Raw genomic sequence first — 25,365 nt, forward strand, 5'->3', positions numbered from 1 at the left:
TTCATAGAGTGTGTGAAGACTAGAGAGTACAAAGTGTGGAGAGTCTAATCCCTGCTTAGACATCAAGGGCTGGTTCTTATACCTAGAAAGCATGACGACCATGATCAACAAGTGATTGATCTATGTATCCTTCATTTTTGTGGACGGTTGATTCGTACAACCTCTTATTACCCATCGTTTTCCGAGAGCGACAAGTGGGGGCATCGCCTACCAATCCTAACAATTAACAAAGTTAGCATCAAAGCTTAACGAGAATGAATCCTTTTATCCTTCAATCTTAGCATCAAAGCTGTCGTTGCTACTTCTTTTTTGATGCTTTGGTACGCTCGAAACAGTGCTGTCTTTGACGACTGCAAACCTACCCCCACAGGTTCTATGTAGTAGAAGAATCCTTGCTTCTATGAGGAATTATAATCCTCTCCACTCCACTCCTCTGAGAACAGCCATGAGGGTGGCTTGGAGTTTGTCCTCCGAAATAATGATGGCTCTTGTATTCTGGATGAATGCAGGTTTATCCAAGATCGGAACATACCATATTGCAAGGCAACTACTCGTTCTGGAGGGTCTCATAGCTGCTATTCAACAAGGCGTGCAATCCATCCACATTGAATCCGATTCCAAAATCCTTGTAGATATACTTGCCGACAAGTCCTCATCGCCCTGGAGAATTCGAAACATTGTTGGCAACATCTTTTGTTGACTCTGATCTTTTACTGCTTACTCTTTCAACCATATTTTTCGTGAGAGAAACAAAATAGCGAATTGGCTGATCTTATCTGGAGTGATGTTGTGTCATCTGAGCTCTCATCTTTGTTAAGCCCATATATTTTGTGTTATACTTTATATATATATAGTTTATATATATATAGGGAGAGAGAGAGAGAGAGAGAGAGAGAGGGTGGAGGAAGCTAAACTTAGGTTCAACCTCTGTAAAAGCTAAATAGAGAAGAATGAACCGCGACCATCGTTTTCTTTGCACTTCCAACGATCCAAAATTAACAGAGACAAAGTCCTCACAAATCCTACATCCGTCTTTGTTTCATTCTTTCGTTCCTGGGACTTGGTTCTTCGTTGTTTGTTCTGGTTCCGTCCCAGCATTCCTTCACCTGAGTGGACCGACTCTTGGGTCGATCCACAGGGTATACTCTTCAATTTACTTGTGTTTGAGGCTTCGGCGAGCAACTCATACAAGAGGTCGATGGGTTGCTTCTGCTGTTTCAATTCATCCGATGTGCAAGAGGAGCCCACCGAGGAGGAAGAAGGAAGAGAAAGGAACGCGCTGGCCTCCCTTGTCAACAACCTTGCCATTGAATCGGGTGTGTGTTCATCTTCACTTTTCGTTGATTCATTGCCAACAAATTAGATAGCTTTGCGGCATTGTGCAAGAAACAATTTGCCCAAATGTTCAGAACAATTCCGACCATATGTTTGATTTTGACGTGGTTTGGGTAAAGACTTCATATTGTTTGGATTGAATTGGTGCAGATACCCAGAAGCATATATCTGTAGCCGAAGAGCTCTTGCGGATAGGCAATGGCAACAATTCTACTCGAGTTTTCACGTTCGATGAACTCTCAGCTGCAACCAACAACTTCAAGGCAGAATGCCTTCTTGGCGAAGGTGGATTCGGTAGAGTCTACAAAGGACACCTCGAGGACACAAACCAAGTAATGCGTGATCACCTTCTTCTTCTTCTTCTTCTTCTTCTACTACGACTACTACTACTACTACTACTACTTCGTAAATCCAAGCAATCGATAGCTTTCGATGACCGCCGGATTCATCTCCTGCAGGATATAGCTGTCAAGCAACTCCAGAGGAATGGCTTACAGGGAAACCGAGAGTTCCTTGTCGAAGTGTTGATGCTCAGTCTCCTACATCACCCAAACCTCGTCAATCTCATTGGTTACTGTGCCGATGGAGATCAAAGAATTCTGGTTTACGAGTGCATGCATTTGGGCTCACTGGAAGATCATCTTCTCGGTAAGCCATCTCCTGATCCATTCCAGCAAGAGTCGTCGTGAATGACCACTGGAAATTTCTGCAGATCTTTCCTCAAACAAGAAGCCGCTGGATTGGAGTACAAGAATGAAAATAGCAGAAGGTGCTGCTAGAGGCTTGGAGTACTTGCACGACATAGCAAACCCACCCGTGATCTACAGGGACTTCAAAGCATCTAACATTCTTCTGGATGAGGAGTACAACCCGAAGCTATCTGACTTTGGCCTGGCCAAGGTTGGACCAGTCGGAGACAAGAGTCACGTTTCGACAAGGGTGATGGGAACCTACGGCTACTGTGCTCCCGAGTACGCATTGACGGGGCAATTAACGAAGATGTCTGATGTTTACAGCTTCGGCGTCGTGTTTCTGGAGATCATAACAGGAAGGAGAGCCATCGATACATCGAGACCTTCGAACGAGCAGAATCTTGTTCACTGGGTAAGAATAATTCATTTCATGTTTTAGCTGTGCCTAAGCCAAATGCCCAACTTTCTTGGACTGAAAGCTCGATCCGGTGCTCTTGTGCAGGCAGAGCCACTGTTTAAAGACAAGAAGAGGTTTGTGGAAATGGCGGACCCATTGCTGGAAGGGAATTACCCACTGAAAGGCCTCTACCAAGCTCTTGCAGTCGCAGCAATGTGCCTACAAGAGGAAGCCAGCAATCGTCCACTGATCAGTGATGTTGTGACCGCTCTGGAGTATCTGTCCAGTCCACCAAATGAAGCTTCTCAAAGCTCCAAAGAATCTTTCTCGCGGAGCCTATCCTCTCAAGATTCAGCAGAAGAAAAAGATTCAGCTAATGATGGCGGGGGCGAAGCTCAATCGAAGTTGGAAGGTGAAGAAACCCGTAACTCGTTGAGATTCAAGGAAGAAAACATCGAACGCATCTGACACACGCATGAATGCTTCAGAAACAGAGCCGACAGCTGTATCTTGCATTGTAAAGCTCAATTATTCTAAGATGCTTAAAAATAGATCTCTTTTCTTATCTTCGTTATTGTCGATGATTCGGCGAATGCATCAAGGATCCTCCTATTCAGTAAGACAACCTCGTATGCAGCTGTGGAAATAAATGCGAGAACGATTCTGTCGTTCATCAGTTATGTAGTGAATACCACCACCCATGTCAATCAATGCAAACAAGCGAGTGAAACGAAGGAACTAAATGAAAGCAAATTAACATAAGCTCTTCATATTAAAAGGGTGGCGTAGCACAGAATCTTTCAACCAGCACCACAAGAACAACACAAAACACAAGATAAAATGGTGGGAAATGAGAGAGTATATGCTTGTTCCATGGAGAGAGAGAGAAAGAGAGAGAGGGGGGGGTAAAATTCCAGCAAAATCCTAGAGGTGGTAGTCCTGAAACGAGGGGAAGTCAATGCCCGAACCAACCTTTCCTCGCATGGTGGTGGTGGAGAGTGCCTACGGGGTATTGAGTTGCTCCGAGGCCGCCAAACCAACACTACGCTGCAGGGTAAGTCTGAGGTGCGTTCTTGACTTCCCACAATTGATGCTCCAAACTCCACCCTTTCTTCTGCACATCAAAGCATCATCATGCACCAACGAATGTAATACTTCAGAGACAACAAACCATGGATTATGCGGATGGAAAAGGTCACTCACGCATATCTTGTGTATTCTTCAGGCTCAGTGGGCACTTTCGCCTCCAGCTGAAGCCTTGATCCGTTCAACAGTGCATGCGATGAGGCTGTTGACTGTTGCGACTGATCCAAGAGACAGCTTGGCCGTCGGAGCCGAGTCGACAAGGATCTGAAATGCTACAGTCAAGAGGGAGCCGCCTGATCCGACGCCGTCCACCATTTCGCCGCCTTGTCCTCCACATGGCCCGTCCGGGAGGATGGCGAAACCTGACGGCAGGAGCGCGACGTAGTCAGGATCGCCACCGTTAAGCACCACGTTCATGGCGATGACATCCACCGGGGCGTAGATCACGTAGGAGCCCGTTGAGTCTGTGCAGCTCTCTTGCAGTATCAGCATGTTGCTCTGGCTTGAGTTCGTGCTCTGCGATCGCCCGTCATGCAATTTAGAGAACGATCACCCAGTCTGTATGGTGTAGCAACATACGACTACAAATACCAATACACTCACATTGACGCGTAGCAGGGAAACACAGTTTCCATGGTCTCGGCCATTAGCGATGTGAGCCATTTCTTGAACACCACCACCATTTGAGAGGATATCCCACTGTAAATGCATGAACAAAACCAAGAAGTGACGTGTGCTCGCATAGTTCGGATCTCAGAAGCATACGAGGCATACCTCGCTGCGAGAGCTTTCATCACGTAGGAAGTCGAACACCCTCTTCGGTGGGACAGGAAGCCAGAAGGATGTGGCCGCATTAAGAACAATACCAGGAGGCCTTCCAGGATCGTCTACGCTCTTTCTCGTCATAACCCTCACATCCTCTGCACCACTACCGGACAGTGTAGTCCATTGATGTGAAGCTGAGCCACCGACACCGCCACAGAAGCTTATCACCATTCTCTCAGCTAGCTTCAACATGCTTTTCCTGCCTTCTGGAGTAGTGATCACTGTATGTACGTATATTCCGTGGAGAAGAAGAGAACATCGAATTGGCTAAGATTAGAAACTCGCACATAATGACAATATCAACGATCATATGAAATGGGAGCAGCGGAAAGTTTTACCGCCGATGTCTCCAGAGGGTATGTTGCTAGCCATCACACTCGCTAGGCGCTCACATTGCCTATCCAAGGTACTGACCCACCTCTTTGCACCAAATGCCAGACCTGAGTTCACCAAGGGCCTGTAGATATTATGCACAGACCTATCGTCCACTTCGACATGTTCCACCCAAGTAACCTGTGGAACGGGAAAACAACTCCTAAGAACAGTCGATCAACATGTTAGCGTTGGATTTCTAATCTTCCTGATTGTTCTTCACCTTTGAGTAGCCATTGGGCATTTCTTGAATCAGGCAGCCGGATGGCCTTCTTCGGCATCGCAGGACTGGGCTGGGGCGCAAGCTGTCCAAGGAAACATCAACCACCGCCCAAGTTCCATCCGCGTGCTGCTTGCAGTACCTGACGAACAAGCTCTCCCGAGTTGGAACAAGCGGAGATGGAACTTGGAATTCTGCTGACATCTGAGGATTCAAAGATGGGAGGATATTATGCTTCAGCACAGAGTGAGTCCTTCGGAAGTGTATAACGTCGATCAAGAAGAACAGATCATAGCTCTTCATGAGCTCAGTGGAATATGGCAGATGCAGTTTCCCAGGTAAAAGATTTCGTATAAGACTATGTCTCGCCACAAAGAAGATGCAATCTTACACGTATGAACTAAAACCGCTTTAAATTCAAGAGAAATTTGGAAATAGATCGAGAAAATAAGTGAAGGTAGAACATTGGGCAAAAGAAATATACCACTTGCAGAGCTCCATTGTAATTGCCAGCCACTCCAGTCGATAATACTTCGAGTGTTAATGCTCTCGACACAATGCCCGAGAACACATTTGCCCATTGATTCTGTAAACCATCAAAAGAGTTATGAGAACAGAGACATGAAATCCCAGCATCAGAAGAGCAAACCTTTAACCCTTCGTAATCCATCCTACTTAGTTAAACCACGACTTCCCGTACCACGTCCATGAGTATCTCGACAACATGCATCTGGTTCATGATCACCACCGCAGTCTCGCGCGACGCCTCGGACTTCAGCCCCAGAAGTTTCGGCCCAATCCCTCTGGGGAACGTTCTGACGTACTCGTCTTCGTTGAGAGTCTCGGCTGCGCCATCGAGACCCGGAATCCAGAGTGGCTCACTGAGCTGCGCCATCCTGATGAGCTCCTCCATGGCGGCCACGGCGAGCTCGATGACCACGGGCTTCTCGATCTCCGGCAGCCCTGACACGCTCCTCAGTAACTGCCCGGCTCCGAACATCTCACTCCCAATCCCCTGTTGCACCCCCAAACCTCCGACGCCGAGGTCCAATGGTGAACGTGAAGGGATGGCGGGAGAAAGGAGCGGGTACGACGCCACTGGCTTACCCACGTATTTAGCTGCTATCCCTGATATCCTATCGATCTGTCAAAGCATGGGAAGAGCAGTTGCAATTCACATACCTAGCGCAAAGCATCATAAATCTCATAATGGGGGGTGAAGAGCAGTTACTTCTTCTCTCAGCCGAACATTTTCGATCCTGAGGTTGTGTTCGTCGAAGGACATTTCTCCAAGAGCAGCAGGCCCGCCACAGTTTGGGCATGAAGCATTGCTGAGGGCCTCCTTGTACCTTAAGTTGTCGGCACGAAGCTTCTCGTTATCGGCTCGTAGCTGAGAGTTCTCCTGCCGCTCGTGTTGATTCTATGACAACGGGAGGAGAAGTTTAAGAGCAGTGTTAAGCAGCATGTGATAAGAGACTAAGACGATGGCAATAACGTGAGGGAATAGGATAATGGGCCAGGAGAAAACGTGGTCAATGGCCGACATGCAGTTTGAGCTAAGTAAATGTCCTTAATGGTTATTGAAGTCGTAGGAAAACACCTTCATTTGGGTGCGCTTGTTCTGGAACCAAAACTTGACTTGGAGAGGTTCCAGCCCAAGCTGCCGGCTCAGCTCATTTCTCTGCTTGTCATCCGGGTGAGGGCATTCCTTGAAGAAACTGCAAGAAATGTGAGTGCAATATGTCAAGAACAGGACAGAGAAACAACAATTAACATAAAAGAATTGGCATAAGGAAGTGATTGAGAAAGAAAACAATCAAAAGACAAGGTCTTGTTGTTTTAATCTTCTAAGTAACTGTCCTTTGTGTTGGTATCTTGTGCAAGGAGAGTGATGAGAGAATTACGCCTCCATTTCTTGGATTTGATGCTGTGTGTGGCGATGGTAGCGTTTCTTCCTAGGGCGCTGGTTTTGGTCCTGATCATCGCCGGAAGCGCCCTCAATGTTCTCGCTGCATGACTTGCTCTCGAAGTCGTCCTCTCGAGCCCTTGCCATCTCGCTCTCTGCGGTGGTGGCCTGTGCGATCTCCACAAACTGGTTATGATGTTGGTGCTGGAGTGGGATTTGCTGCCCTTCTAACAAGTTTGGCTACAAAAGCAGCCACAAAGGCTCCTTCAGTCCTCGTATTTCGACAAGAAATTGAATTCAATTAATCGAATGTTGTGACCAGTGTGATGAATTTGGAAAAGGTGCAAAGGTGAAATAGAAAGGAGGTTGGGATAAAGGAGTGCCGTCGATCAATCGTTAAGCAAGGTTTGATGTCCGAAGGTGTTTCTGTAGATCAAGTGTGGACAAGTGCATATAAGAAGATTGGTGAGAGGGGATGAACAAACACAAAACTGGTTGATGTATTCTGTAGAGAGAGAGAGTCTCTTTTTCCTATCTCCTGTCGAAGAGACGAAGGATAGAAAGATTTAAAGAACTGGAAGACAAAGATTAAGTGGAAAACGAACAAAAGGACTCAAACTTGTGCAACTGTAATCCTTTCACTACTCACCTTATCTTTACAGACCTCGACAAAGCTCTTACCACAACAAGATGTGCAAGAAGAAAGAGTACTGATCTGCTGACCTGGCTGAGCGACAACACCGACGACGAGCCATAACCGGTGCCGGTGTTCCTCCCGATCATGGATGGTGGTTGCCTTGCTGGTATCATCAGCCCCACAGGCATATTTCACTCATTCAAACCCTAATTCTTCCCCCCCTCCACTTCTCTTTCTCTCTCCCTTTGTGTATATATGTCTCTCAATCTCGATGAAGATGATAAAAAGGTGTCTTACTAGCAGACTGCGGATTGGACTCAACTTGGGTCTCCAAAGTCACAAGTTTCAGAAAAAAATAGGAGAGAGAGCAGAGAGAAATGGCTTTTTAACATCAAGAAACGTGACAACCAAGGGATAGATGGAATGTGAGTAGCCAATATCACTGAGATCTAGTCATAGGACATGAACGCTCTCTCTTCTCTCTCTCTCTCTCTCTCTCTCTCTCTCCTCCTCCTCCTCCTTTGTTTTCTACGTCAGGAAGAGAGCAAACAGAAGAGAGCAGGACTTAGTGCATGCGAGGAAGAGGAAGAGGTGGCTTCAGGGAAGAAAGCACCGGGAGAGAAGCCATTAGATCAGGGACGGGAAGGAGATCTGGACAAGAGGAGGGCAAGGGATAGGGAAGAAGGAGAAAAGGGAACAGGTGGAGAGGAAGTGATGAGGATGAGTTATTGCAGAGCGCATTGAGATGGTGCAATTGCATTTATTGAGAGGATGGTGTTATTAGGGTAGAGAGAGAAAGAAAGCGAGAGAGAGAGAGAGAGAGAGCAAATGTGTGCTTTAAATTTTTTTCCACTGGTTGAGTATAAGGTGAAAGAGACGATTGGTGGATATACCAACCTATAGAGATTACTAAGTTTAAGACATGTAACATACTGTATCATTTGCTCTTAGTAGTTTTCTTGTTGGATGTGTGCAGTCCTAAGAATAACGATACTCTGGTAATGAAACAGAAGAATATTTGGACCTACGTATGCATTCATCATACTTTTTCTCTCTTTGCTTTGCAAATATGTGCCCCCAAAAGATTACTTCCATGTCATGCAAAGAGTTCTATCTGCACACCGAATGACTTGGAAATAACAGTTTCATTTTGGAGATTATTGTTTGTTCTCATTCAGAGGATAAACTTTTCGTTCACTTGTTCTCACCATTAACTAGATATGTTCATAGAATTGACCATTGACGAAATGGAGAGCCAACAGAGTTTCTTCATCATCGGTTGGGTTGCCCTAGGAGTGAGCCAAGGCTCTTCCTGTCAGGGCAGAGCGATGCTGAACCATGGCACAAACCCTAAGATCTCCAACCTTCATGATGGCGGAGTGGTCGGGTGGGGTTGACTGGGTTTTCTCATTTTCCCACTGAGAAACACCTCCCCAACTCCCCCTATTAAATGAGCTTGTGCCCTATTCCCTGTCTTCAATTTCTCCTGCGAGGAGCCCTCCTCTCTTCCCCTCCAACGCCTCGCATTTAATGGCTCTGATCGCCACTGCTTGGGTTGCGATAGTGTGAAGGAGAGAGAAGATAGAGGGGAAGCGAACTCGAAGGCTTTAATGCGTTCATGCCGCGTTCGCATACGCATGTACATGTAAATGACAAGTTCTTCTTTGCTTCTTAGACAGAAGAGAGAGAGAGAGAGAGAGAGAGAGAGAGAGAGATGGCTCGAAGATATTGGACTCGAAAGAGAGACCCTAAAGCTTGGTAACGCAAAAGGGAGTGGGACCGAGGAGTTGCGAGGGATGACATGCATGTCTTGGCGTTTGCGTAGAAAACTACGTGGGACAAAGTCAAAAGATACCTTTACTTCTATCGTTATCTCCTTGGGGTTATGTCCTTGTCGTATTCTTCATCTTTCGTCTTACTAATTAGACCATATTTATGATCTAATCGTGTTTGTTTAACCAAAGTTAACGCTGATTGAGAGTTCTTGAATCCTTACCAAGTGCTGATAACGGGAGACAAATGCATGCTGCTACACGTATTACACGAAGCCATTTCATCTTGGAGCACTTAACGCGATTCCGCGGACACATCCCCCCCATACCTGTGGGTCCCACAAAAAGGACAAGATTGCGAGTCCCGAGGTGGACCCACAGTCGAAAAGAATCGTCACCGTCCATCTCCCAATCGACGGCTGCGGACCCAGTGCCAGATCACACGCGGCCACGGCCAGAGGTTTCCGCGTAAGCGACGCGGCTTTGGAGGGACGAGAGATCGGAGGACTGATGTCAATAACATTTACTTCGAGGGGTGTTTTTGCTGATAGGACTCTCTCTGACTTTTGTCACCAACACAGTCCTCCATTTGACCTCAATGTCCCGGTTCTCAACGTGGGTGTTTCAGACGACAGCTTCTCTCTCCTCTCCCTCTTCATCTCAACCTTTTCCGTAGCCATGATGATGTGAATCGGAGGGTGCTGTCAATGACTTCCATCTCTCTCCCCTTCCTCTTCATCTCAACTTTAACTACTGATCAGTGGTGGGTATTTGATCGGCTATGAATTGAGCTCTATCTGACAAGAACATGACAGGTGATTCCATCTAGATTTCATGGGTGAGATGTAAAACATTTAGTGTTTAACGAAGGTCAGAAACTTAGGTCAAATCAAAGTCAAATCTTGCTTGAGGTGATGTCAGCTTGATAGACAGTTCAACGAGTGGTAGAAGATGAGTGTATGATGTAGGCATGCCAGTTCTGATCATTATAATAAAGGTGTAATAAATCCTTCATCTTTCAAGATTCAACCACATGATGTTGATGTACATAAATACCTTTCATACAACAACTAGCTTTTTATTAGTTGCCCAACATTCTTCCTCTAAAGACTAACCAGTGGACTAAAGAGTAAACACCACCCGGTCTTCCACTCTTTTTCTGGGGTAACATTGAAGCTTTCCGGGAATGAATGGCTGGAACACAACCCAAGTTGCCTCACTGGTCCTCCCCATAAACATCCTTTTTCCCTAGGACAAGGACAATGCATTCAAAAATTAAAAAACTATTGCGTTGGCATGACATGCATCATATATTTTGTATGTGATAGGGATAATCTTGACACTCCCCAACTCTCTAGTTACGTAAACAACACTTAAGTAAAAGCTCGAAAATCACCTACAACCTATGATCCATAACAGAAGGTCACGTCGCTTGTCCCGACTTCTAAGAATGGGCTCATATCGCCCACTCTTGACTTATGCAGAAGCCATGCCCGTGCATTACTGACTGATGGTATGGTTCATCTTCACTAGCCTTCTTTTTCTGATGGTCGATGAAAGGACCACTCCATACCTAACCCAGAGCGATAAAAGAAGTCAACCCGGAAGCGTCCCCCTAGTGGTCTACCCCAGGCACCAGAGGATAAATGCCAACAAGCCACCCTTATTAATGTCTCCGTTGTACAGGGTAAGGGGGGCCTTAACGAACGCATGTCCAGGATACTAAGCACCTAGGTATAAAAGCGAAGCCTTAGACCAAGCTGGGACAAGCGAACAAAAGCTATTCACTCTCTCACTTATATTGTTAACCTCACTCTCCATTTCTCTAACTTAAATATTGGAGGGGTCGACCCAAGACGCCCTCGACGTAGACCTATTGTGTAGGACCCCCCATGCCATCTAGATACACAACCAAGAGGCGGCTAAGCAGCAAGGATGACCCAACTTTCCAACCCAGCTCCACCATACCAAGGTTAGATCGCTCTCGGCGAACTACCTCCCCTAACAGGCTCTCCATAACAGTTTGTCATGCTAGCTCTCTGCATCAATAAGGAGGAGTCATCATAAAGGACTTGCATTTTCGACAGTGAACCAATTGGGCCGATTCACCAGTCGACTGTTTTCATATGTTACCATTCTAGTGCTAGAAGCAAGGCTTGAATGTTATAGGAATATCCTTCCATTAGTCCTCCAAACAAGCGCTCTAGTGAGGAGGTGCTATGCACGTCCTCTAGTCCTTTTGAGCAAAGTAAGGCACACACCTCCCTTCTAATAGAATGTCGCATCTACCGTGGCCTAGACGCTAGGGCACTACTGGTGCTTGCTCAACGACCCGAGACTTCCCCCCAAGGCCAAGCACAAGCTATTTGCTCGCTCTATCAGAGGCATTCCTAAGTCTTACTCAGTAGGTCCAAACCCTCACCAGCATGATGTAAATCATTGCTCCACTCCTCCCCTAGTTGATGCATTATGGCACAACGTCCCACCCTCCGGTTGTCGGCTGCGCATCACCTAAAGCTCAACCAGAGAGTCCACACCCCACCTTCCAGGAATCTCCTTAAATGGGAGGGACAAGTGGCGTCCCCCTAACGGTCTGGCCCAAGCACCAAAGGATAAACGCCAATAAACCGCCCTCATTAATGTCTCCGTCATACAAGGTAAGGGGGCCCTTGGAGAACACATGTATAAGCCACTCAGCGCCTATGTATAAAAGCGAATCCTCGAACCAAACTGAGCAAGCCACACAGTCGAGCCATTCTCTTGTTCACAACAATTGAATCAAGACCCACTACGACAGAAGTCGTTCTAGCGGACTGATACGATACTCCCGCCCACGATAATCGAATCAAAACATGCTACAACAAAAGCTGCTCTAGCGGACTAATATTGATACTCCCGCCCATGACGGTCGAATTAAGACTCACTACGATAGACTAATATTGATACCTCCACCCACGATGGTCGAATTAAGACCCGCTACGACGAAAGCTACTACGACCAATTGATACTGATCCTTCTACTTATGTAGTCGAGCCAATACTCACTACTATAGACCTACACTCTTGCCCAAGTGGTCGAGTACTTGCCCCCAAAAGTAGAGGAAGGGGTAGGCCCAAAAGAAGACCCAACCTCTCGTGTGGAAGGGGTAAGCAAAAATGAAGAAAGAAACCTCCCGAAGTAGAAGGGAGAGGTTGAAAAATGGGAGAGAATAAACTCTCATGTGAAAGGGGGAGAACAAAGATAGAGAGGGAGGAAGAGAGAGAGAGAGAGAGAGAGAGAGAGATCCCTTATGTTAATACTTGTCTAAGCAAATATCACCCAAGCAAAACACAATCCATCCCCAAACGGGCCTCGCACCAACTTGCATGGTGCCAGCAATGAACCCAAAGCTAAATAACGATCGCATCACCACATAGGAATGTTGAAAAAGCGACGTCCTTCAAGCCCTTCATTCGAAGCTAAAAAAAATGCTTTTTTGAGGGGATGAATAATAGGGATAATCTTGGTACTTGTCAACTTCCCCCACCAAGTAACCAACACCTAAGCAAAAGCTCAGGAACCACCTACTCCCTATGGTTGCTAGTAGGAGGTTATGTCACCTATCTCAGCTTCTAGGAATGGGCCCACATGATCCGTCTTCAACAGCCTTCCCTTCCCGATTAACAATGAAGAGACCATTTCCTGCCTAATCCAAAGCAATAAGGAAGTCAACCTAGAAGCATCCTCCTAGTGGTTTGCCCCAAGCACCAAAGGACACACACGTAAGTAAGTTATCCTCATTAATGCTTTTACCATATAAGGTAAGGGGGGCCTTAGCGAACGCACGTCTAGGCCGCACAACGCTTAGGTATAAAAGCCAAGCTCCGGACTAAGTTGGGGCAAGTAGGCAAGAGGTCTTCACTCTTTCACTTACATTATTAACTTCCATCTCCATTCTTTTGACTTAAGTATCGGAGGGATCGAGTCAGGATGCCCTCGGTGCAGACCTGTTATGCAAGACCCCCGTCGCCATCCGAAGATACAACCAAGAGGTGGCCCAGTAGCAAGAACGACCAAATTCTCTAACCCAACTCTAGCATACCAGGGCCAGATCGCTCTCAATGAATCACCTCCCCAGCATGCTCTCTACCCTGGCTTGCCATGTCAGCTCTCCACGTCAGCAAGGAGGAGTTATTAGGAAGGACCTATACCTTTGACAGTGAATCAACTGGACCGATTCATCAGTTGATTTTCGTATGTTAACACGAAGAAAGACCTTATGTTAACCATTTCAAATCTATTCATGTATAAGCCAGGTTTGAACTTGTATAAACCTATTCCTTATCAGTTTATGAGTGCAATTGTGTTTTGCACTGATGAGTACAGTTTCGGAACATAAGAAGATATACTTTTTAGTTTAAAGCTAGCATTGCATGGTTAGGCTAAACAGAGGAACTCCTTGAATTTAGCAGCCAAGACAAGCCATTGAAATCAGCCAAGCTTGATGACAGCAAAACCTGAGGCAGTGCAATAGCTGCGCAATCATGTCCTTGACTAGTTTAGAAGATGTAAAATAGACGCACAGACATGGAAGCTGAATTACACATTTTGAATTATTATATTTGTTTCGTTGATGGGGAGATCCCATTCATTTCTGCGATTCATTGTTTCCTCCAAGAAAACATGAACCTTAACATTAATGCCTTTGCAATTATTGTGGTATTACCTAGTGGAAGAGGAGTAATTGGAGTCTGCCCATGCACGTCTTGCTCCTACCTTTTTGGGCCTTCATACCCCAAGCACTTCTTCATGATTCATGCCTTCACCTCATCTACCTTGAAATAAATTTGGTCGTGGATAGGGTCTTTATTCCTCCACTTTTTGGGAAGAATGATATGTTGTGATGTATGCAGTCTCCTCCTCCTCCTACAGTTCGATTTAATGCACTCACTAATACACATATTTATGATAGCAGAAGCTGGAGTATTTAAGGTTAGCACTAAGATGATGGACTTTCATAAGATATTTGTGTTGTATTGCCTGCCTTGTTATCTCTTCCTTCGTGACCATACGATGCTTTAAATGCCAACAAACAGCTTTTGATTTCTATGTAATTCTTGAGAGACCATCATTTTCCAGTATTCCACACAACTCAAGTCCTTCAATCACATACATAGCTACATTCTTAATGGAAGTTCTTATGCAACTATAGGATTATATAATCGAGAGAGATGACATGTGCTTGATAATTCAAGTGATGAAATGGACTCGATATAGTGATGATCACATGAGCCACACTAAACTGATCATTTAATGAACATGAAGCCATACAGAGAGAGATATAGAGACCATTGCCATCCTATATATATATATATATCTTATAACTTTGTGGTACTTCACGCAAATCATAATTATAATTGCAAATCATGATTGCATCTGTTGCAACTCTCGTCAAAGCTTTTTCATGCACAACCTTGCAAAAGGCTCGATCAACAACAGTCGAGCTTCAGCTTCCGGACCCGCACACCACCATTGCTGGCAGTGCTTTTTGCAAGAGAAACTCACTCCAGTCCAGAAGTGAGAATACCAAATAGCAAGTGATCTGCCATCTGCCAAAAACAGCAGCATTTAAGGTCGTCTGAGCACCAACCTCAAGTTACAGTGGCCAAAGAGAGATTCCATCTCATCATAGTCAATGTTCTGAGACCTGCACATAAAGAGCCACATACGTTTGTTTTCATGCAAATCTATCCGAGGAAAGAGATGAGCAAGACTGCATCGCCGCTATAGGAAACAGAAGAAAACACAGTTGTGTAAGATCACTTGATGTTAGATGTGGTGGCCAAAGCGAACATGCGTGGAGAGTATGTTAAGAGTAGTCGCTACAAATCCGTAGACAGTGATGCTTATACGTACATCAAGCTGGGTGAGTCACAGTCGAGATTGATTGAAATGCCCCACCCAAACCTACCACCAAGTCCAATCTGCAGAGGGCAAGTAGCACCGTCACCTCTCGGAAAGAGTACACACTGTCACCAGTCATTCAACACAGTGACAACGATGCAACAACACTCACGCAATCGAACTACGATCTGGAAGTGACAAAGCAATAGCGAGTACAATAAAAAGCCATGTCGATTCTATGTTTGTTTTTCGTGGCAATTTCTAGAACCTAACAATATAAAGACATGTGCATTATTAGTCTCGTATTAAAAATATGATGTGTGTATTAAAATTAATTTAGGTTTAACCATTTTGAATTAAGATTAATTTTGGACACGACCAAGAAGATGGCTTATTCGATGACTCATTTCCACCAAACTAATCAAATTCGAAATTAAGTTTTTATTATTAATTAATATTCATCGTTTTCACTCGGTTATATTTATTTACCTTCCATCTTCTCACACTTTCTCAGACTCGTGCGAGCAGCACTCGTCTCAAGTTGGTTGCTCTTTGTCGTCTCTATAGTCTTATGAGCGCATCGATTTCATATCTTGCTCCGTAACGGCGCGAAGAGGAGCTGTCCGTTCCCCGGCGACGTCCATGAACGCGATTCGCGAGAATATTGCCATCGTTCGCCTCTCCAAGCTCACCCGCTACGCAAACCCCGAGCCCAAAGTGCTCACGCTGTGCGATCTCGGCCGGCGAAGAGAAGCCATCCGTTCCCTCCTCTCCGATCCCTCCGCACCTGCTCTACCTTCTTCCGCCTACTCCTCGCTCCTCCAGCTCTGCATCGATTCCGGCGCCAAGGAAGATGGTGTGTCACTCCACGTCCACCTGCGCTCGGCCGGTCACGCCCCTGACCTCCACCTGAGCACCAAGCTCATCATCTTTTATGCCAAGTTTGGCGAGTTGGCCGCAGCGCGAAGGGTGTTCGATGATATGCCTGAAAGGAGTGTCGTGTCGTGGACCGCGTTGGTTTCTGGGTACTCCAGAAATGGGCGTGCCGAAGAAGCGTTGGAAGTGTTTTCTAACATGCGATCGTCGGGTCTTAAGGGCAACCAGTTCACGTATGGGAGCGCCCTCAGGGCGTGCACCAGTTTGGGTTGCATCGGCAGTGGCCAGCAGGTTCATGGATGTATAGCCAAGAGCAGATTTCAGGACGATTTGTTCGTGCAGAGCGCTCTCGTTGATATGCTTTTGAAGTGCGGGTCAGTCGATGAGGCATTGCGGCTGTTTGGGAGGATGAACAAGAGGGATGTTGTTGCTTGGAATTCCATCGTCGGTGGTTGTGCCGTGCGAGGTCTTGGGGATGATGCATTCGGAGCGTTCTGTTTGATGATTCGTGATGGTATGGTTTAAATTTGTTCAAATGGTTTTTAGTTACTCTGCTAATTCAAGAATCTAATTGCATGTAAGATCATGTAGCATATATGAATCAGTGCCACCATATGATATAATTTAAATGCAATAAATTCACATTCTACAATGTCTCATGGTGATTTGCGTGATAGCATTTAGGAGCCAGCTCATGGATCTTAAAAATATTAGGATTGCTTTTGTTAGGCTTGAATCGATTGTCCTAGCAACTTGGAATGTTTTTACTGCTCAATTTTTAGATCTCATTGCATATAGCTCAACGTTTAATCAATATGGATAAATTGCTGCTCAACTGTACTGTGTATTTCAGTTGTATTGGCATAGCTTGTTTTATGTAAACTGTAATTACTATCAAGAGACTGTAAGGCATAATCATCTTCGGTCATGAAAAATGTACATGACCTTAAAGTCGTCAAGATATTTCTTCTACTGCAAATTTCTTGTATGATTTCTGTAATTTGGTCATTATTCCTCAAAATGAAGTCCTCAAAATGTAATTTGGTCAGCAAGAACAACATTCAATCTTGTTGAATCTCACTTATGGACCTGTTACTTAGTCTAAACTCTTTATTGAAACAGGTATGCGGCCTGATCGATTCACTTATGCAAGTGTTCTAAGGGCCTCTGGTGTACTTAGATCTCCTATTTATGTTAACCAGATCCATGCTTCAATTGTCAAATTGGGCCATGGAAGTCACTGTGTTGTCTCTGGGTCATTGATCGATGCATATGCAAAATGCAGGAGCTTATGTCAGGCACAGCTGCTGTATGATTCTATGGTTGACCGGGACCTGATTTCATGTACTGCATTAGTTAGTGGGTATGCGCTGGACAAAAGCTGTAGTTGGAAGGCATTTGAGATATTCCGTGGGATAAATCATATGGGCATGAGAATAGATGATGTCATGTTAAGTTGCATTCTTAATGTATGTGCTAATGTGCCTTCATTGAGTTTTGGAAGACAAATTCATGCTCATATGTTAAAGGAGCACCCAGATTATGATGTAGCCTTGGGCAATGCACTTATTGACATGTATGCAAAGTCAGGTGAACTTCAGGATGCCTGTCATGCTTTCTATGAGATGAGACATAAAAATGTTATTTCATGGACTTCTCTGATAACTGGATATGGAAAGAATGGTTGCGGAGAAGGTGCAATAACACTTTTCTCAAAGATGGAGGAGGATGGGGTGAAGCCAAACGATGTCACGTTTCTTGCTCTTCTCTTTGCATGCAGTCATTCTGGCTTGATTAGCAAGGGCTTGGAATATTTTCACTTGATGGTGAGCAAGTATCAAATCGTTCCAAGAGTTGAACATTATTCTTGTGCTGTGGATCTCCTTGCACGTGGAGGTCAACTAAAAGAAGCTTATGATCTAGTTTGCAAGATGAATATTAGGCCCAATGCATCACTTTGGGGTGCTATGCTTGGTGCATGTAGAATGTATGGTGATATGAACCTTGGTGAAGTGGCTGCTGGATATCTTCTTAGTTTATATCCTGAAAGATCTGTAAACTATGTAGTCCTTGCAAATGTATATACTGCTGCAGGATTATGGGAGTCGGCATTGAAGATGAGGGAAATGATGGAACAAAGATCAACAAAGAAGGATGCTGGCCATAGTTACATTTAGTTGAGAAGAAGGCACATGTTTCCTGCATGCAGAAATACCTTAATCGTGAACTCAAAGCAGAGAAATAAGTTCAACATTCGTTAAATTCCACGAATGGAACAACAGGCTGAGTCTATTTTGTGAATCGTACATTCATCCTTTACTTTTCCAGAGCATGGTGACATATGTTGCAGAGAGAATCTTCTTTCAGAAAATGTTCTAGAGAGAATTTTGAAGGGACTTGTGGTTAAAGAACTCTGGAAGAGCCTTGTTCAAGTTGTCACACCAAAATGCTAAATACCGTCAAACAGCAGAGAACTTTTATCTTCTAAAGGTACCAGACATATCATGGTTTGAGTTATGAAGATGATGGAAAGTCTGCGAGGAGACAGAGTTGCTGCTGAGATTCTAGGAAAGCATAATTGAGCAGCCTCAAAATTCAGCATTGAAATTGTGTTTCAGCTTTTTAAGCAGCAAGAAAAAGGTAATTTTCTATGTCATTCTGCTCCGAATTTAGATTTATGGATCAATTTTATTTGCTCAGGGAAAATTTTTGAGTGACTAAAAAGAGGATAAGAAAAGGGAAAAGTTACCGTAAGCCAAAGACCATGCTGTCTGCATGTTTTTTCGTCACTTGATATGATATCTAGCTGGTCCGCTGATGGGCTATTTGTTTTGCAGTGTAAATTCTCATCAAATACATTGCTTGTAGTGAAAGCAAACATCTGATTTCTGTAGTCCCTGCTAGTGTTATGAGTTGCACATGAAAACTTGCATCCTTCAGATTTTCAAAATTGCTTCTCCCTTTTACCATGCTTCACTCAACTAACTTTCAAAACATTGGCTTCTCTTTCCCACTGTGGTATGTGAGAAACAGAATACTTGTAGGATTGTATTATTTTTCAGATTCTAAACTACATTAAAATATGAAGCGAATAAGTTAACTTTGAGGGAGACTGCAATGGAAGAAGTCATCACCAACCGCTAGACTTGTAAAAAGCCCATGGTGGATATGGTATCCATATCAAAGCAGGGGTGTGGCCTTCTTGTTTATCCATGTTAGAGTTAGATATAACCCACAAAGGAACAATGGGGTGTTTCAAACTTTTGTCGTGGACCAATTAGTATGGTGAATAGATAAGTATATCTTGTTACCCAAGAATCAGGTTGCCTAGCATTTTAGGCCATATGGTGAAGCAGTTTCTGGTTTCTTATATATATGGATGTGGACCGTTTGTGTATATTTCTTTTTCTCCCTCTTTTTTCTTGAAGAGAAACTTTAATAGTCACTACAGTTTTAATTTTTGAATGCAGGAAGGAATGATTTCTGATTTCAATGGAAGTGATGGCTGTGTTGGCGCAGGCAACAAGCAGACAACTGCATGAGGCCACCTCAACCCTGCAAAGTCAATGCTGTGTCAACAATCTCTAACCTATGAGATCGTGATGCTTATGGTGCTATTTCATATGATCTTTTTAGTTGCAAAATATTTTATATTGCAAGCTCAGAACAGGATGTCATTCTAGAATATAGTCTAATACAAGTTCCATTGGTCTATGTGATGAACTTGCACATAGCAGGAAATATTATGTCTACAGGGTTATGAATGCCATTTGTGTTGATTCACTGAATCTTGTGGATTTTGATGCCTGATATCCACAGGGAAGAAGTTAAATGTGAATGTCCTCTCAGTTAGTCCTTTTCTTACAAAAGAAAAAGGAAAAGAGATTTGCTGGAAAATATTTTTACTACTCCAAGTAATAGTTTCATCAGAGATAGTATAGGGACATCTTGTTTAATGTTGTACTGTATATTAGCCTATCTGGTCAAGCCTAAACGGAGACTACATTAGTGTGTTTCTGGCACTGTGGCCTCCAGATTTCTACTTTGCTTCAGGAACTAATATGATAAAAGTGTGAACCTTAGGAAATTACTGCTTTTACTCTTCGAATCACAAATAAAGGTTGATTTGCTAGTGATTAGAACAGGTTCCTGTTGGATACTATCATTTCGTTTTCTGTATCCTTGAGATTTTGGTGCTCCATGAAAATGAAAATTTGTCTCAAGCTTTTAGAAATATGAATTAGTTCAGACCAACATATGACAATGGCCGGCTTGAAGCTTTTTCATATAATATTATTACTTGCTGGTTTTCTTCTATTATTTATATAAAACTGTTATTGGTCTTAAAATTTGATTTACCAGTACAAATTTATAAACCATACTGCATGCGAACAAAAATACAATATGCTGTGTGTGTGTATATATATATATATAATTAGATATCAAAATATTTAGATATATAATCAAAATATTTGGAGGAATATATATGAAATGAAAATATATAGAGGGGTAAATATAATATTTGTAGACTTTAAAAGGATGTATAAGTAAATTTATATTTTTTTTTCTTTTATTGGGATTCCATGTTTTTGACAAATATTATAAATCGGATTCAGTTATCGGATCACACAGAAACCCGCATCCGTGACAGATCAATTATAGGATTGGGTTTAGCACACGGAGAACGGAATCCGATGTAGAAAAACTTGGGGATAACTTTTCATGCAATTGGGTCAACTCGGTTAGGCGATTCAAAAACTTCCTACGAGATCCAATCAGACCTCGGCGTCCGCCGATTGGGGCTTCTTCGAGCTGTGGAGGAGTTGAGCTTCTCAATCTTGCTTCGAATTGTCGTGTTTTTCTCCGTCGATTCTGTTGAGCCGACGGTCGATTGGATCACCTCCAAGGTTTCGTTTTCCCTTATGGATCTCTTGATTTCGATTGTTTTTTTATCTTTCCTCATTATTTGTCGTTGGGTCTTTCGGCGTTAAATTACTCTCGGAAGAAATTAGGTAGACGCCAGGAGCAAAAGACTGTTTTCTCCTTTGTAATCATCTCGTGCCGGAACACATGATTTATTGGTTTTCTTCTTCTTTTGTGTTGCAATGGTGTCGATGAACGATTGTTCTGTGATGATAAATCGCGCTTTTGCTGCAATGTCTTGTTTCTTGGAATAGGGAAGGTATTCCTTTGCGGTTGTGCGGGTAATCAGTGGCGTACATTGGCATAGAATGACGTGAACGTGTACGAAGGTTGTACATTTGTACTAGAAGCGTATTCTTTAGAGAAACATTCTTAAAGTAGAACTCCGGTGACCTATGAATCTAAAAGTTTCTCGTTCAGATCACTGTTTTCATGTTTTTAGTGACTACAGAATTTCCTGCTAATTGTTGATTCAGTGGACGAGGGTGAGTATGGCATAGAATTATTCATTAGAAGTCTTACATTTATAATTGTTCTAGAAAAATTCTCTTTTTTTTGCAGCAGTGACCTTGTCTTTGGACCACTTGATTGATAGGAGTTTTTTCTCTTTTTTCATTTTTGCAATTAGAAAGGCATTTGGTGTGAGTTATTGTGAAGTCTTATGTGGTCCAATTCTTGGTTCTTTTACCAGAGGTAGTTAATTAGTATCATACATTATTAAGAATGATGTAAAACATGTTTTGGAATAGTATGCTTTTATTATATTCTTTAGAAATTCATCCCAAATTACATTTGAATATATTGCTATCTCACTCTACTGCCTTTTGAATGATAAAATAAGTCAGACTAAGCCTACACATTCTTGTTTTCATTTCATTAAGTGATTATGCAACTTCTTGAGCTGAAAAGAGGATGTCATACAATTATTCGTTAGAAGCATAATGATGCAGTTTTTTTTTTGTCAGGTAGCTGTAACAACCTGGATCAATTGGATAAAAAAGGTTCACGAGTGGAAATCGATCTGAAAGTGGATGGAGGGAGACACACAGCGTTGGGTTTTAGGATTGATATATATACTTGCAGTGGCAACAATATGGATTGCTGCTAGCTATATAGTTCAGTCTGTTGTAGACTCTGGTGTTTCTCCTTTCTTGATAACTTACATCTGCAACTCATTATTTGTGGTTTACATCCCTATTGTTGAAATTTCTCGATATGTTGAGGATTCAAATGAAAAAATCTTTTCCTGGTTCAAAGGCAAGAATCATTCTGATACGCAGCTATCTGCTGATTTGGAGAATGTAAATCTTCTAGTAGAAGGTGATCATAATACTCACCCACCAGTGGTCAGTCCTACTGGAATGGAAATTATGTCAGGAGCTGTCTCTGGTTCTCAAGATTCTGAGAGTACATTTCATAGTCAGAGTAGAATAATCTTTGAGCAAGAACCAATTATGGCCATAGATGATTGCAGTCAGCAAGTGGATTCAAAGGGACGCTGGACTCGTACTCGTGTGGCTACAATCAGCTTGCTGATATGCCCTTTTTGGTTCTTTGCACAACTAACCTTCAATCTTTCACTTAAGTATACGACAGTTACAGTAAGTATGATTTCATAATTAGTTGCCATCTTTTTCTACAAATCTCCTATTTCCTGTTTGTTTTGTAATAGTACATTAAGGGTATTTACTCCTATCTGCAGTCAAATACTATTTTGAGCAGCACGTCAAGCCTTTTCACTTTCTTGGTTGCCTTAGTTTTTCTTGGAGAAAAATTCACATGGCTGAAGCTAACAAGTGTTCTTCTCTGCATGGGAGGAACAATAATTGTCAGTCTAGCTGATTCAGGTTCTGAAGTCAGTGCAATTGCAACAAATCCTCTTTTAGGAGATGTTCTAGCTCTCATTTCAGCCGGACTATATGCTGTTTATATCACCCTGATTCGGAAAAAGTTACCTGATGAGAAAAAAGGAGAAGGTCAAGCAAGTACCGCTCAGTTTCTTGGTTTTGTTGGGCTATTTAATCTCTTGATATTTCTTCCTGTTGCTGTATTTTTAAATTTCACAAGATTGGAGCCCTTTCGCAGCCTTAACTGGAATCAATTTGGCCTTATTGTTGGAAAAGGTTTGTAGTCATTTTTATTTTTAGCCTCCAAGTTTCAATTTTATTATTATTCTTAGCTTATATTATGAGTATAATCTCTTTTGATCGTATTAGATTATCTAGTGATCACTTTCTTTTGGAAAAATAAAAAAATGTTTTTCTGACATACTCAATTCTAGATGCTACTTAAGTTAATGCTCTTAGAATGTTATCTTTGGACACGTGGTACCTATCATGATTATCTTTTGAAGAAGGTTGGCATGAAACAATGATTGAATTTATATTTACTTCAATCCTTTTCTCAAGAAGGAAAAAGATTGAATACCTCACGTTTCACCAACAAGCATAGCTTATGACATGTCTTCTAGCTTCGAACCATCAATAAGCACTGGGAACCTCTATATCTTAATCTCTTGTTGGCTTTTCTATTTGTATTATGATAGTTCCACTACCATTCGTAATGTAATAAAGTTTTGAGGATTCAATATTTGTGGACTTTGTTACATGAACTATTGAGTATTAGCGGAAATGTACTAATGAGGTTACAAGCATCATAACTGGAGTAGGTGAAATCCTATTTCTTATGCAGTTCTATGCTATCCAGTTCCAGTCTTCCCATTTAGAAGTGCAGCAGCTATAAGAATGGTTTAATTCATTCGCAATGTGTCCAATATCATGATGAGGTCTTTTATTGGAACTTCAAATTATACTCTGTGGTCAGTAATTCTTTTACAGTGATATAATTTTTTGACAAAGATTATGACTCCATACTATTGGTTAGTAATTTGGTCTTGTGTATTACCAGTAGCCATAGTGCCAGTACTATTTGAGCTATACTCATCAACTCCTCGACAGTGGAAAAACTGAAGAACTATAGAAGTATCGTACATGTGTGTTCTATCTTCTGACTTCCATGTGGAAACTCATTCATGATTACTATTGAAGCCTACAAACTATAATAGCTTATTGGAAACAACAAATGATAGAAGTAATACGTCCTCTGGATCATATTATGTTACCTAGCATATTTGTTTTCCTTCACAAGAAAGTCATGCTGAATCATCCTTTTTAGAAAGTTCCTGCAGCTCTATGCATACGTACTTGCATATTTTTGAAGGTCGATATGATGAATTTTCCTTTTATTTAGTCTGTATTCTGAACAAAGACTAGGAAATGGTTACAACTTAACATTATTCTGATTTATGTCGGCACAGGTTTATTGGACAATGTGCTGAGCGATTATTTATGGGTGAAGGCCACCCATTTAACAACAACAACAGTTGCTACGGCTGGTCTAACAATTCAGGTCCCGATAGCCGCTGTTGTGGACACACTGACCGGCCATGCTCCCCACCTCATGGACTTCATTGGAGCTGTCGCTGTTATGATTGGGTTTGCGGGGATCAACATCCCATCTGATGATTCCCCTGGAACTCAAGCCATCCCGAAAGAAGAAGTCACAAGCATTGTTGTGGATGATGGCCATCTTGAGCTGGCATCAGATGGTGGCACGATTGATGCCCGATAGTGCAGTATCTTTTCATCCCAGTGGTTCTCAAGACTTATTTTTTGCTTGATGGATCAGGCAATATATATGATCTTGATCATCCGCATCGGTGTAGATCTATCAGTTTATCAATCCAGAGAGCTTTCACAACAGGAGACGAGGATCCTCAGCAGCCTCCAGGCATCATATGCTGACATGAACAGAGACAGTCCTTCCACTGGCCATAGAAAAGTAAGTACAAGTTCACCCATGCCTCCAAATAGGTGATTTAGTGAGTTACTACGACACTGTTATAAGCAAGCTTGGTTGGATCGCTCTGTCCTCACCAGGCTTTATAGGGATATCTATTAGAAGATTCTTTTTTCCTCAATATTCTTAGCGAGTTATATACATGCCAAAGGGTGCCCGACACTATCCCTTGAACTTTGAATGCAAATATTCGATCTGCATACCGAAGCTTGCAGATATGTTTTTATACTTGTGTAAAGTAAAACTATGTTGAAAGTCAAATTTGATATGGGGATTGTGGCGTGTAGATTGATGACTGCTGATGTCTCGTAGCCACTTGGGCAACACGTCATCATCACTTGGTGGACACTTCCAATCTTATTCGATCGACATGTCATGTGGGGTTAAAGTCCACGACACGAGATAGACAACATTAGCTAACTAAGTAGCAAAGTCATTCTCGATATTTAACCATGATCTTGAATTAATAGTCTCATATCATGCTATATATAGGAAAGACTCAATATAATAATATACTTGCAATCATCTAACATATCATAATTATGTGGAATCTCAATGACAAAGCTGTAAATATAATCAACAA

General features: G+C 42.8%; 4 protein-coding genes across 4 annotated transcripts; 3 read left to right on the plus strand and 1 right to left on the minus strand.

Moving 5' to 3' along the window:
* Window positions 1–1,198: 1,198 nt before the first annotated feature.
* On the plus strand, window positions 1,199–2,990 carry LOC135627003 (probable serine/threonine-protein kinase PBL23). Its single transcript, XM_065132900.1, has 5 exons — window positions 1,199–1,316; window positions 1,486–1,667; window positions 1,794–1,983; window positions 2,048–2,439; window positions 2,530–2,990. Exons 1-5 carry the CDS (start codon window positions 1,199–1,201, stop codon window positions 2,890–2,892), a joined length of 1,245 nt encoding a protein of 414 aa, XP_064988972.1. The 3' UTR covers window positions 2,893–2,990.
* A 177-nt stretch (window positions 2,991–3,167) lies between these two features.
* LOC135627002 (homeobox-leucine zipper protein ROC2-like) lies at window positions 3,168–8,183 on the minus strand. Its single transcript, XM_065132899.1, has 12 exons — window positions 7,557–8,183; window positions 6,832–7,073; window positions 6,528–6,645; window positions 6,159–6,347; window positions 5,628–6,071; window positions 5,412–5,513; window positions 4,931–5,131; window positions 4,674–4,848; window positions 4,285–4,556; window positions 4,114–4,209; window positions 3,628–4,026; window positions 3,168–3,538 (listed from the first exon to the last, which is right to left on the minus strand). Exons 1-11 carry the CDS (start codon window positions 7,656–7,658, stop codon window positions 3,652–3,654), a joined length of 2,316 nt encoding a protein of 771 aa, XP_064988971.1. The 5' UTR covers window positions 7,659–8,183; the 3' UTR covers window positions 3,168–3,538; window positions 3,628–3,651.
* A 7,473-nt stretch (window positions 8,184–15,656) lies between these two features.
* LOC135627489 (pentatricopeptide repeat-containing protein At3g20730-like) lies at window positions 15,657–19,607 on the plus strand. Its single transcript, XM_065133609.1, has 3 exons — window positions 15,657–16,515; window positions 17,124–18,641; window positions 19,472–19,607. Exons 1-2 carry the CDS (start codon window positions 15,768–15,770, stop codon window positions 18,176–18,178), a joined length of 1,803 nt encoding a protein of 600 aa, XP_064989681.1. The 5' UTR covers window positions 15,657–15,767; the 3' UTR covers window positions 18,179–18,641; window positions 19,472–19,607.
* Window positions 19,608–20,682: 1,075 nt separating this feature from the next.
* On the plus strand, window positions 20,683–25,068 carry LOC135627116 (uncharacterized). Its single transcript, XM_065133081.1, has 4 exons — window positions 20,683–20,908; window positions 21,890–22,525; window positions 22,627–23,047; window positions 24,241–25,068. Exons 2-4 carry the CDS (start codon window positions 21,956–21,958, stop codon window positions 24,552–24,554), a joined length of 1,305 nt encoding a protein of 434 aa, XP_064989153.1. The 5' UTR covers window positions 20,683–20,908; window positions 21,890–21,955; the 3' UTR covers window positions 24,555–25,068.
* Window positions 25,069–25,365: the final 297 nt, after the last annotated feature.

The sequence above is a fragment of the Musa acuminata genome, chromosome BXJ2-11 (assembly GCF_036884655.1).
Source record: "Musa acuminata AAA Group cultivar baxijiao chromosome BXJ2-11, Cavendish_Baxijiao_AAA, whole genome shotgun sequence".
Taxonomy (NCBI): Eukaryota; Viridiplantae; Streptophyta; class Magnoliopsida; order Zingiberales; family Musaceae; genus Musa; species Musa acuminata.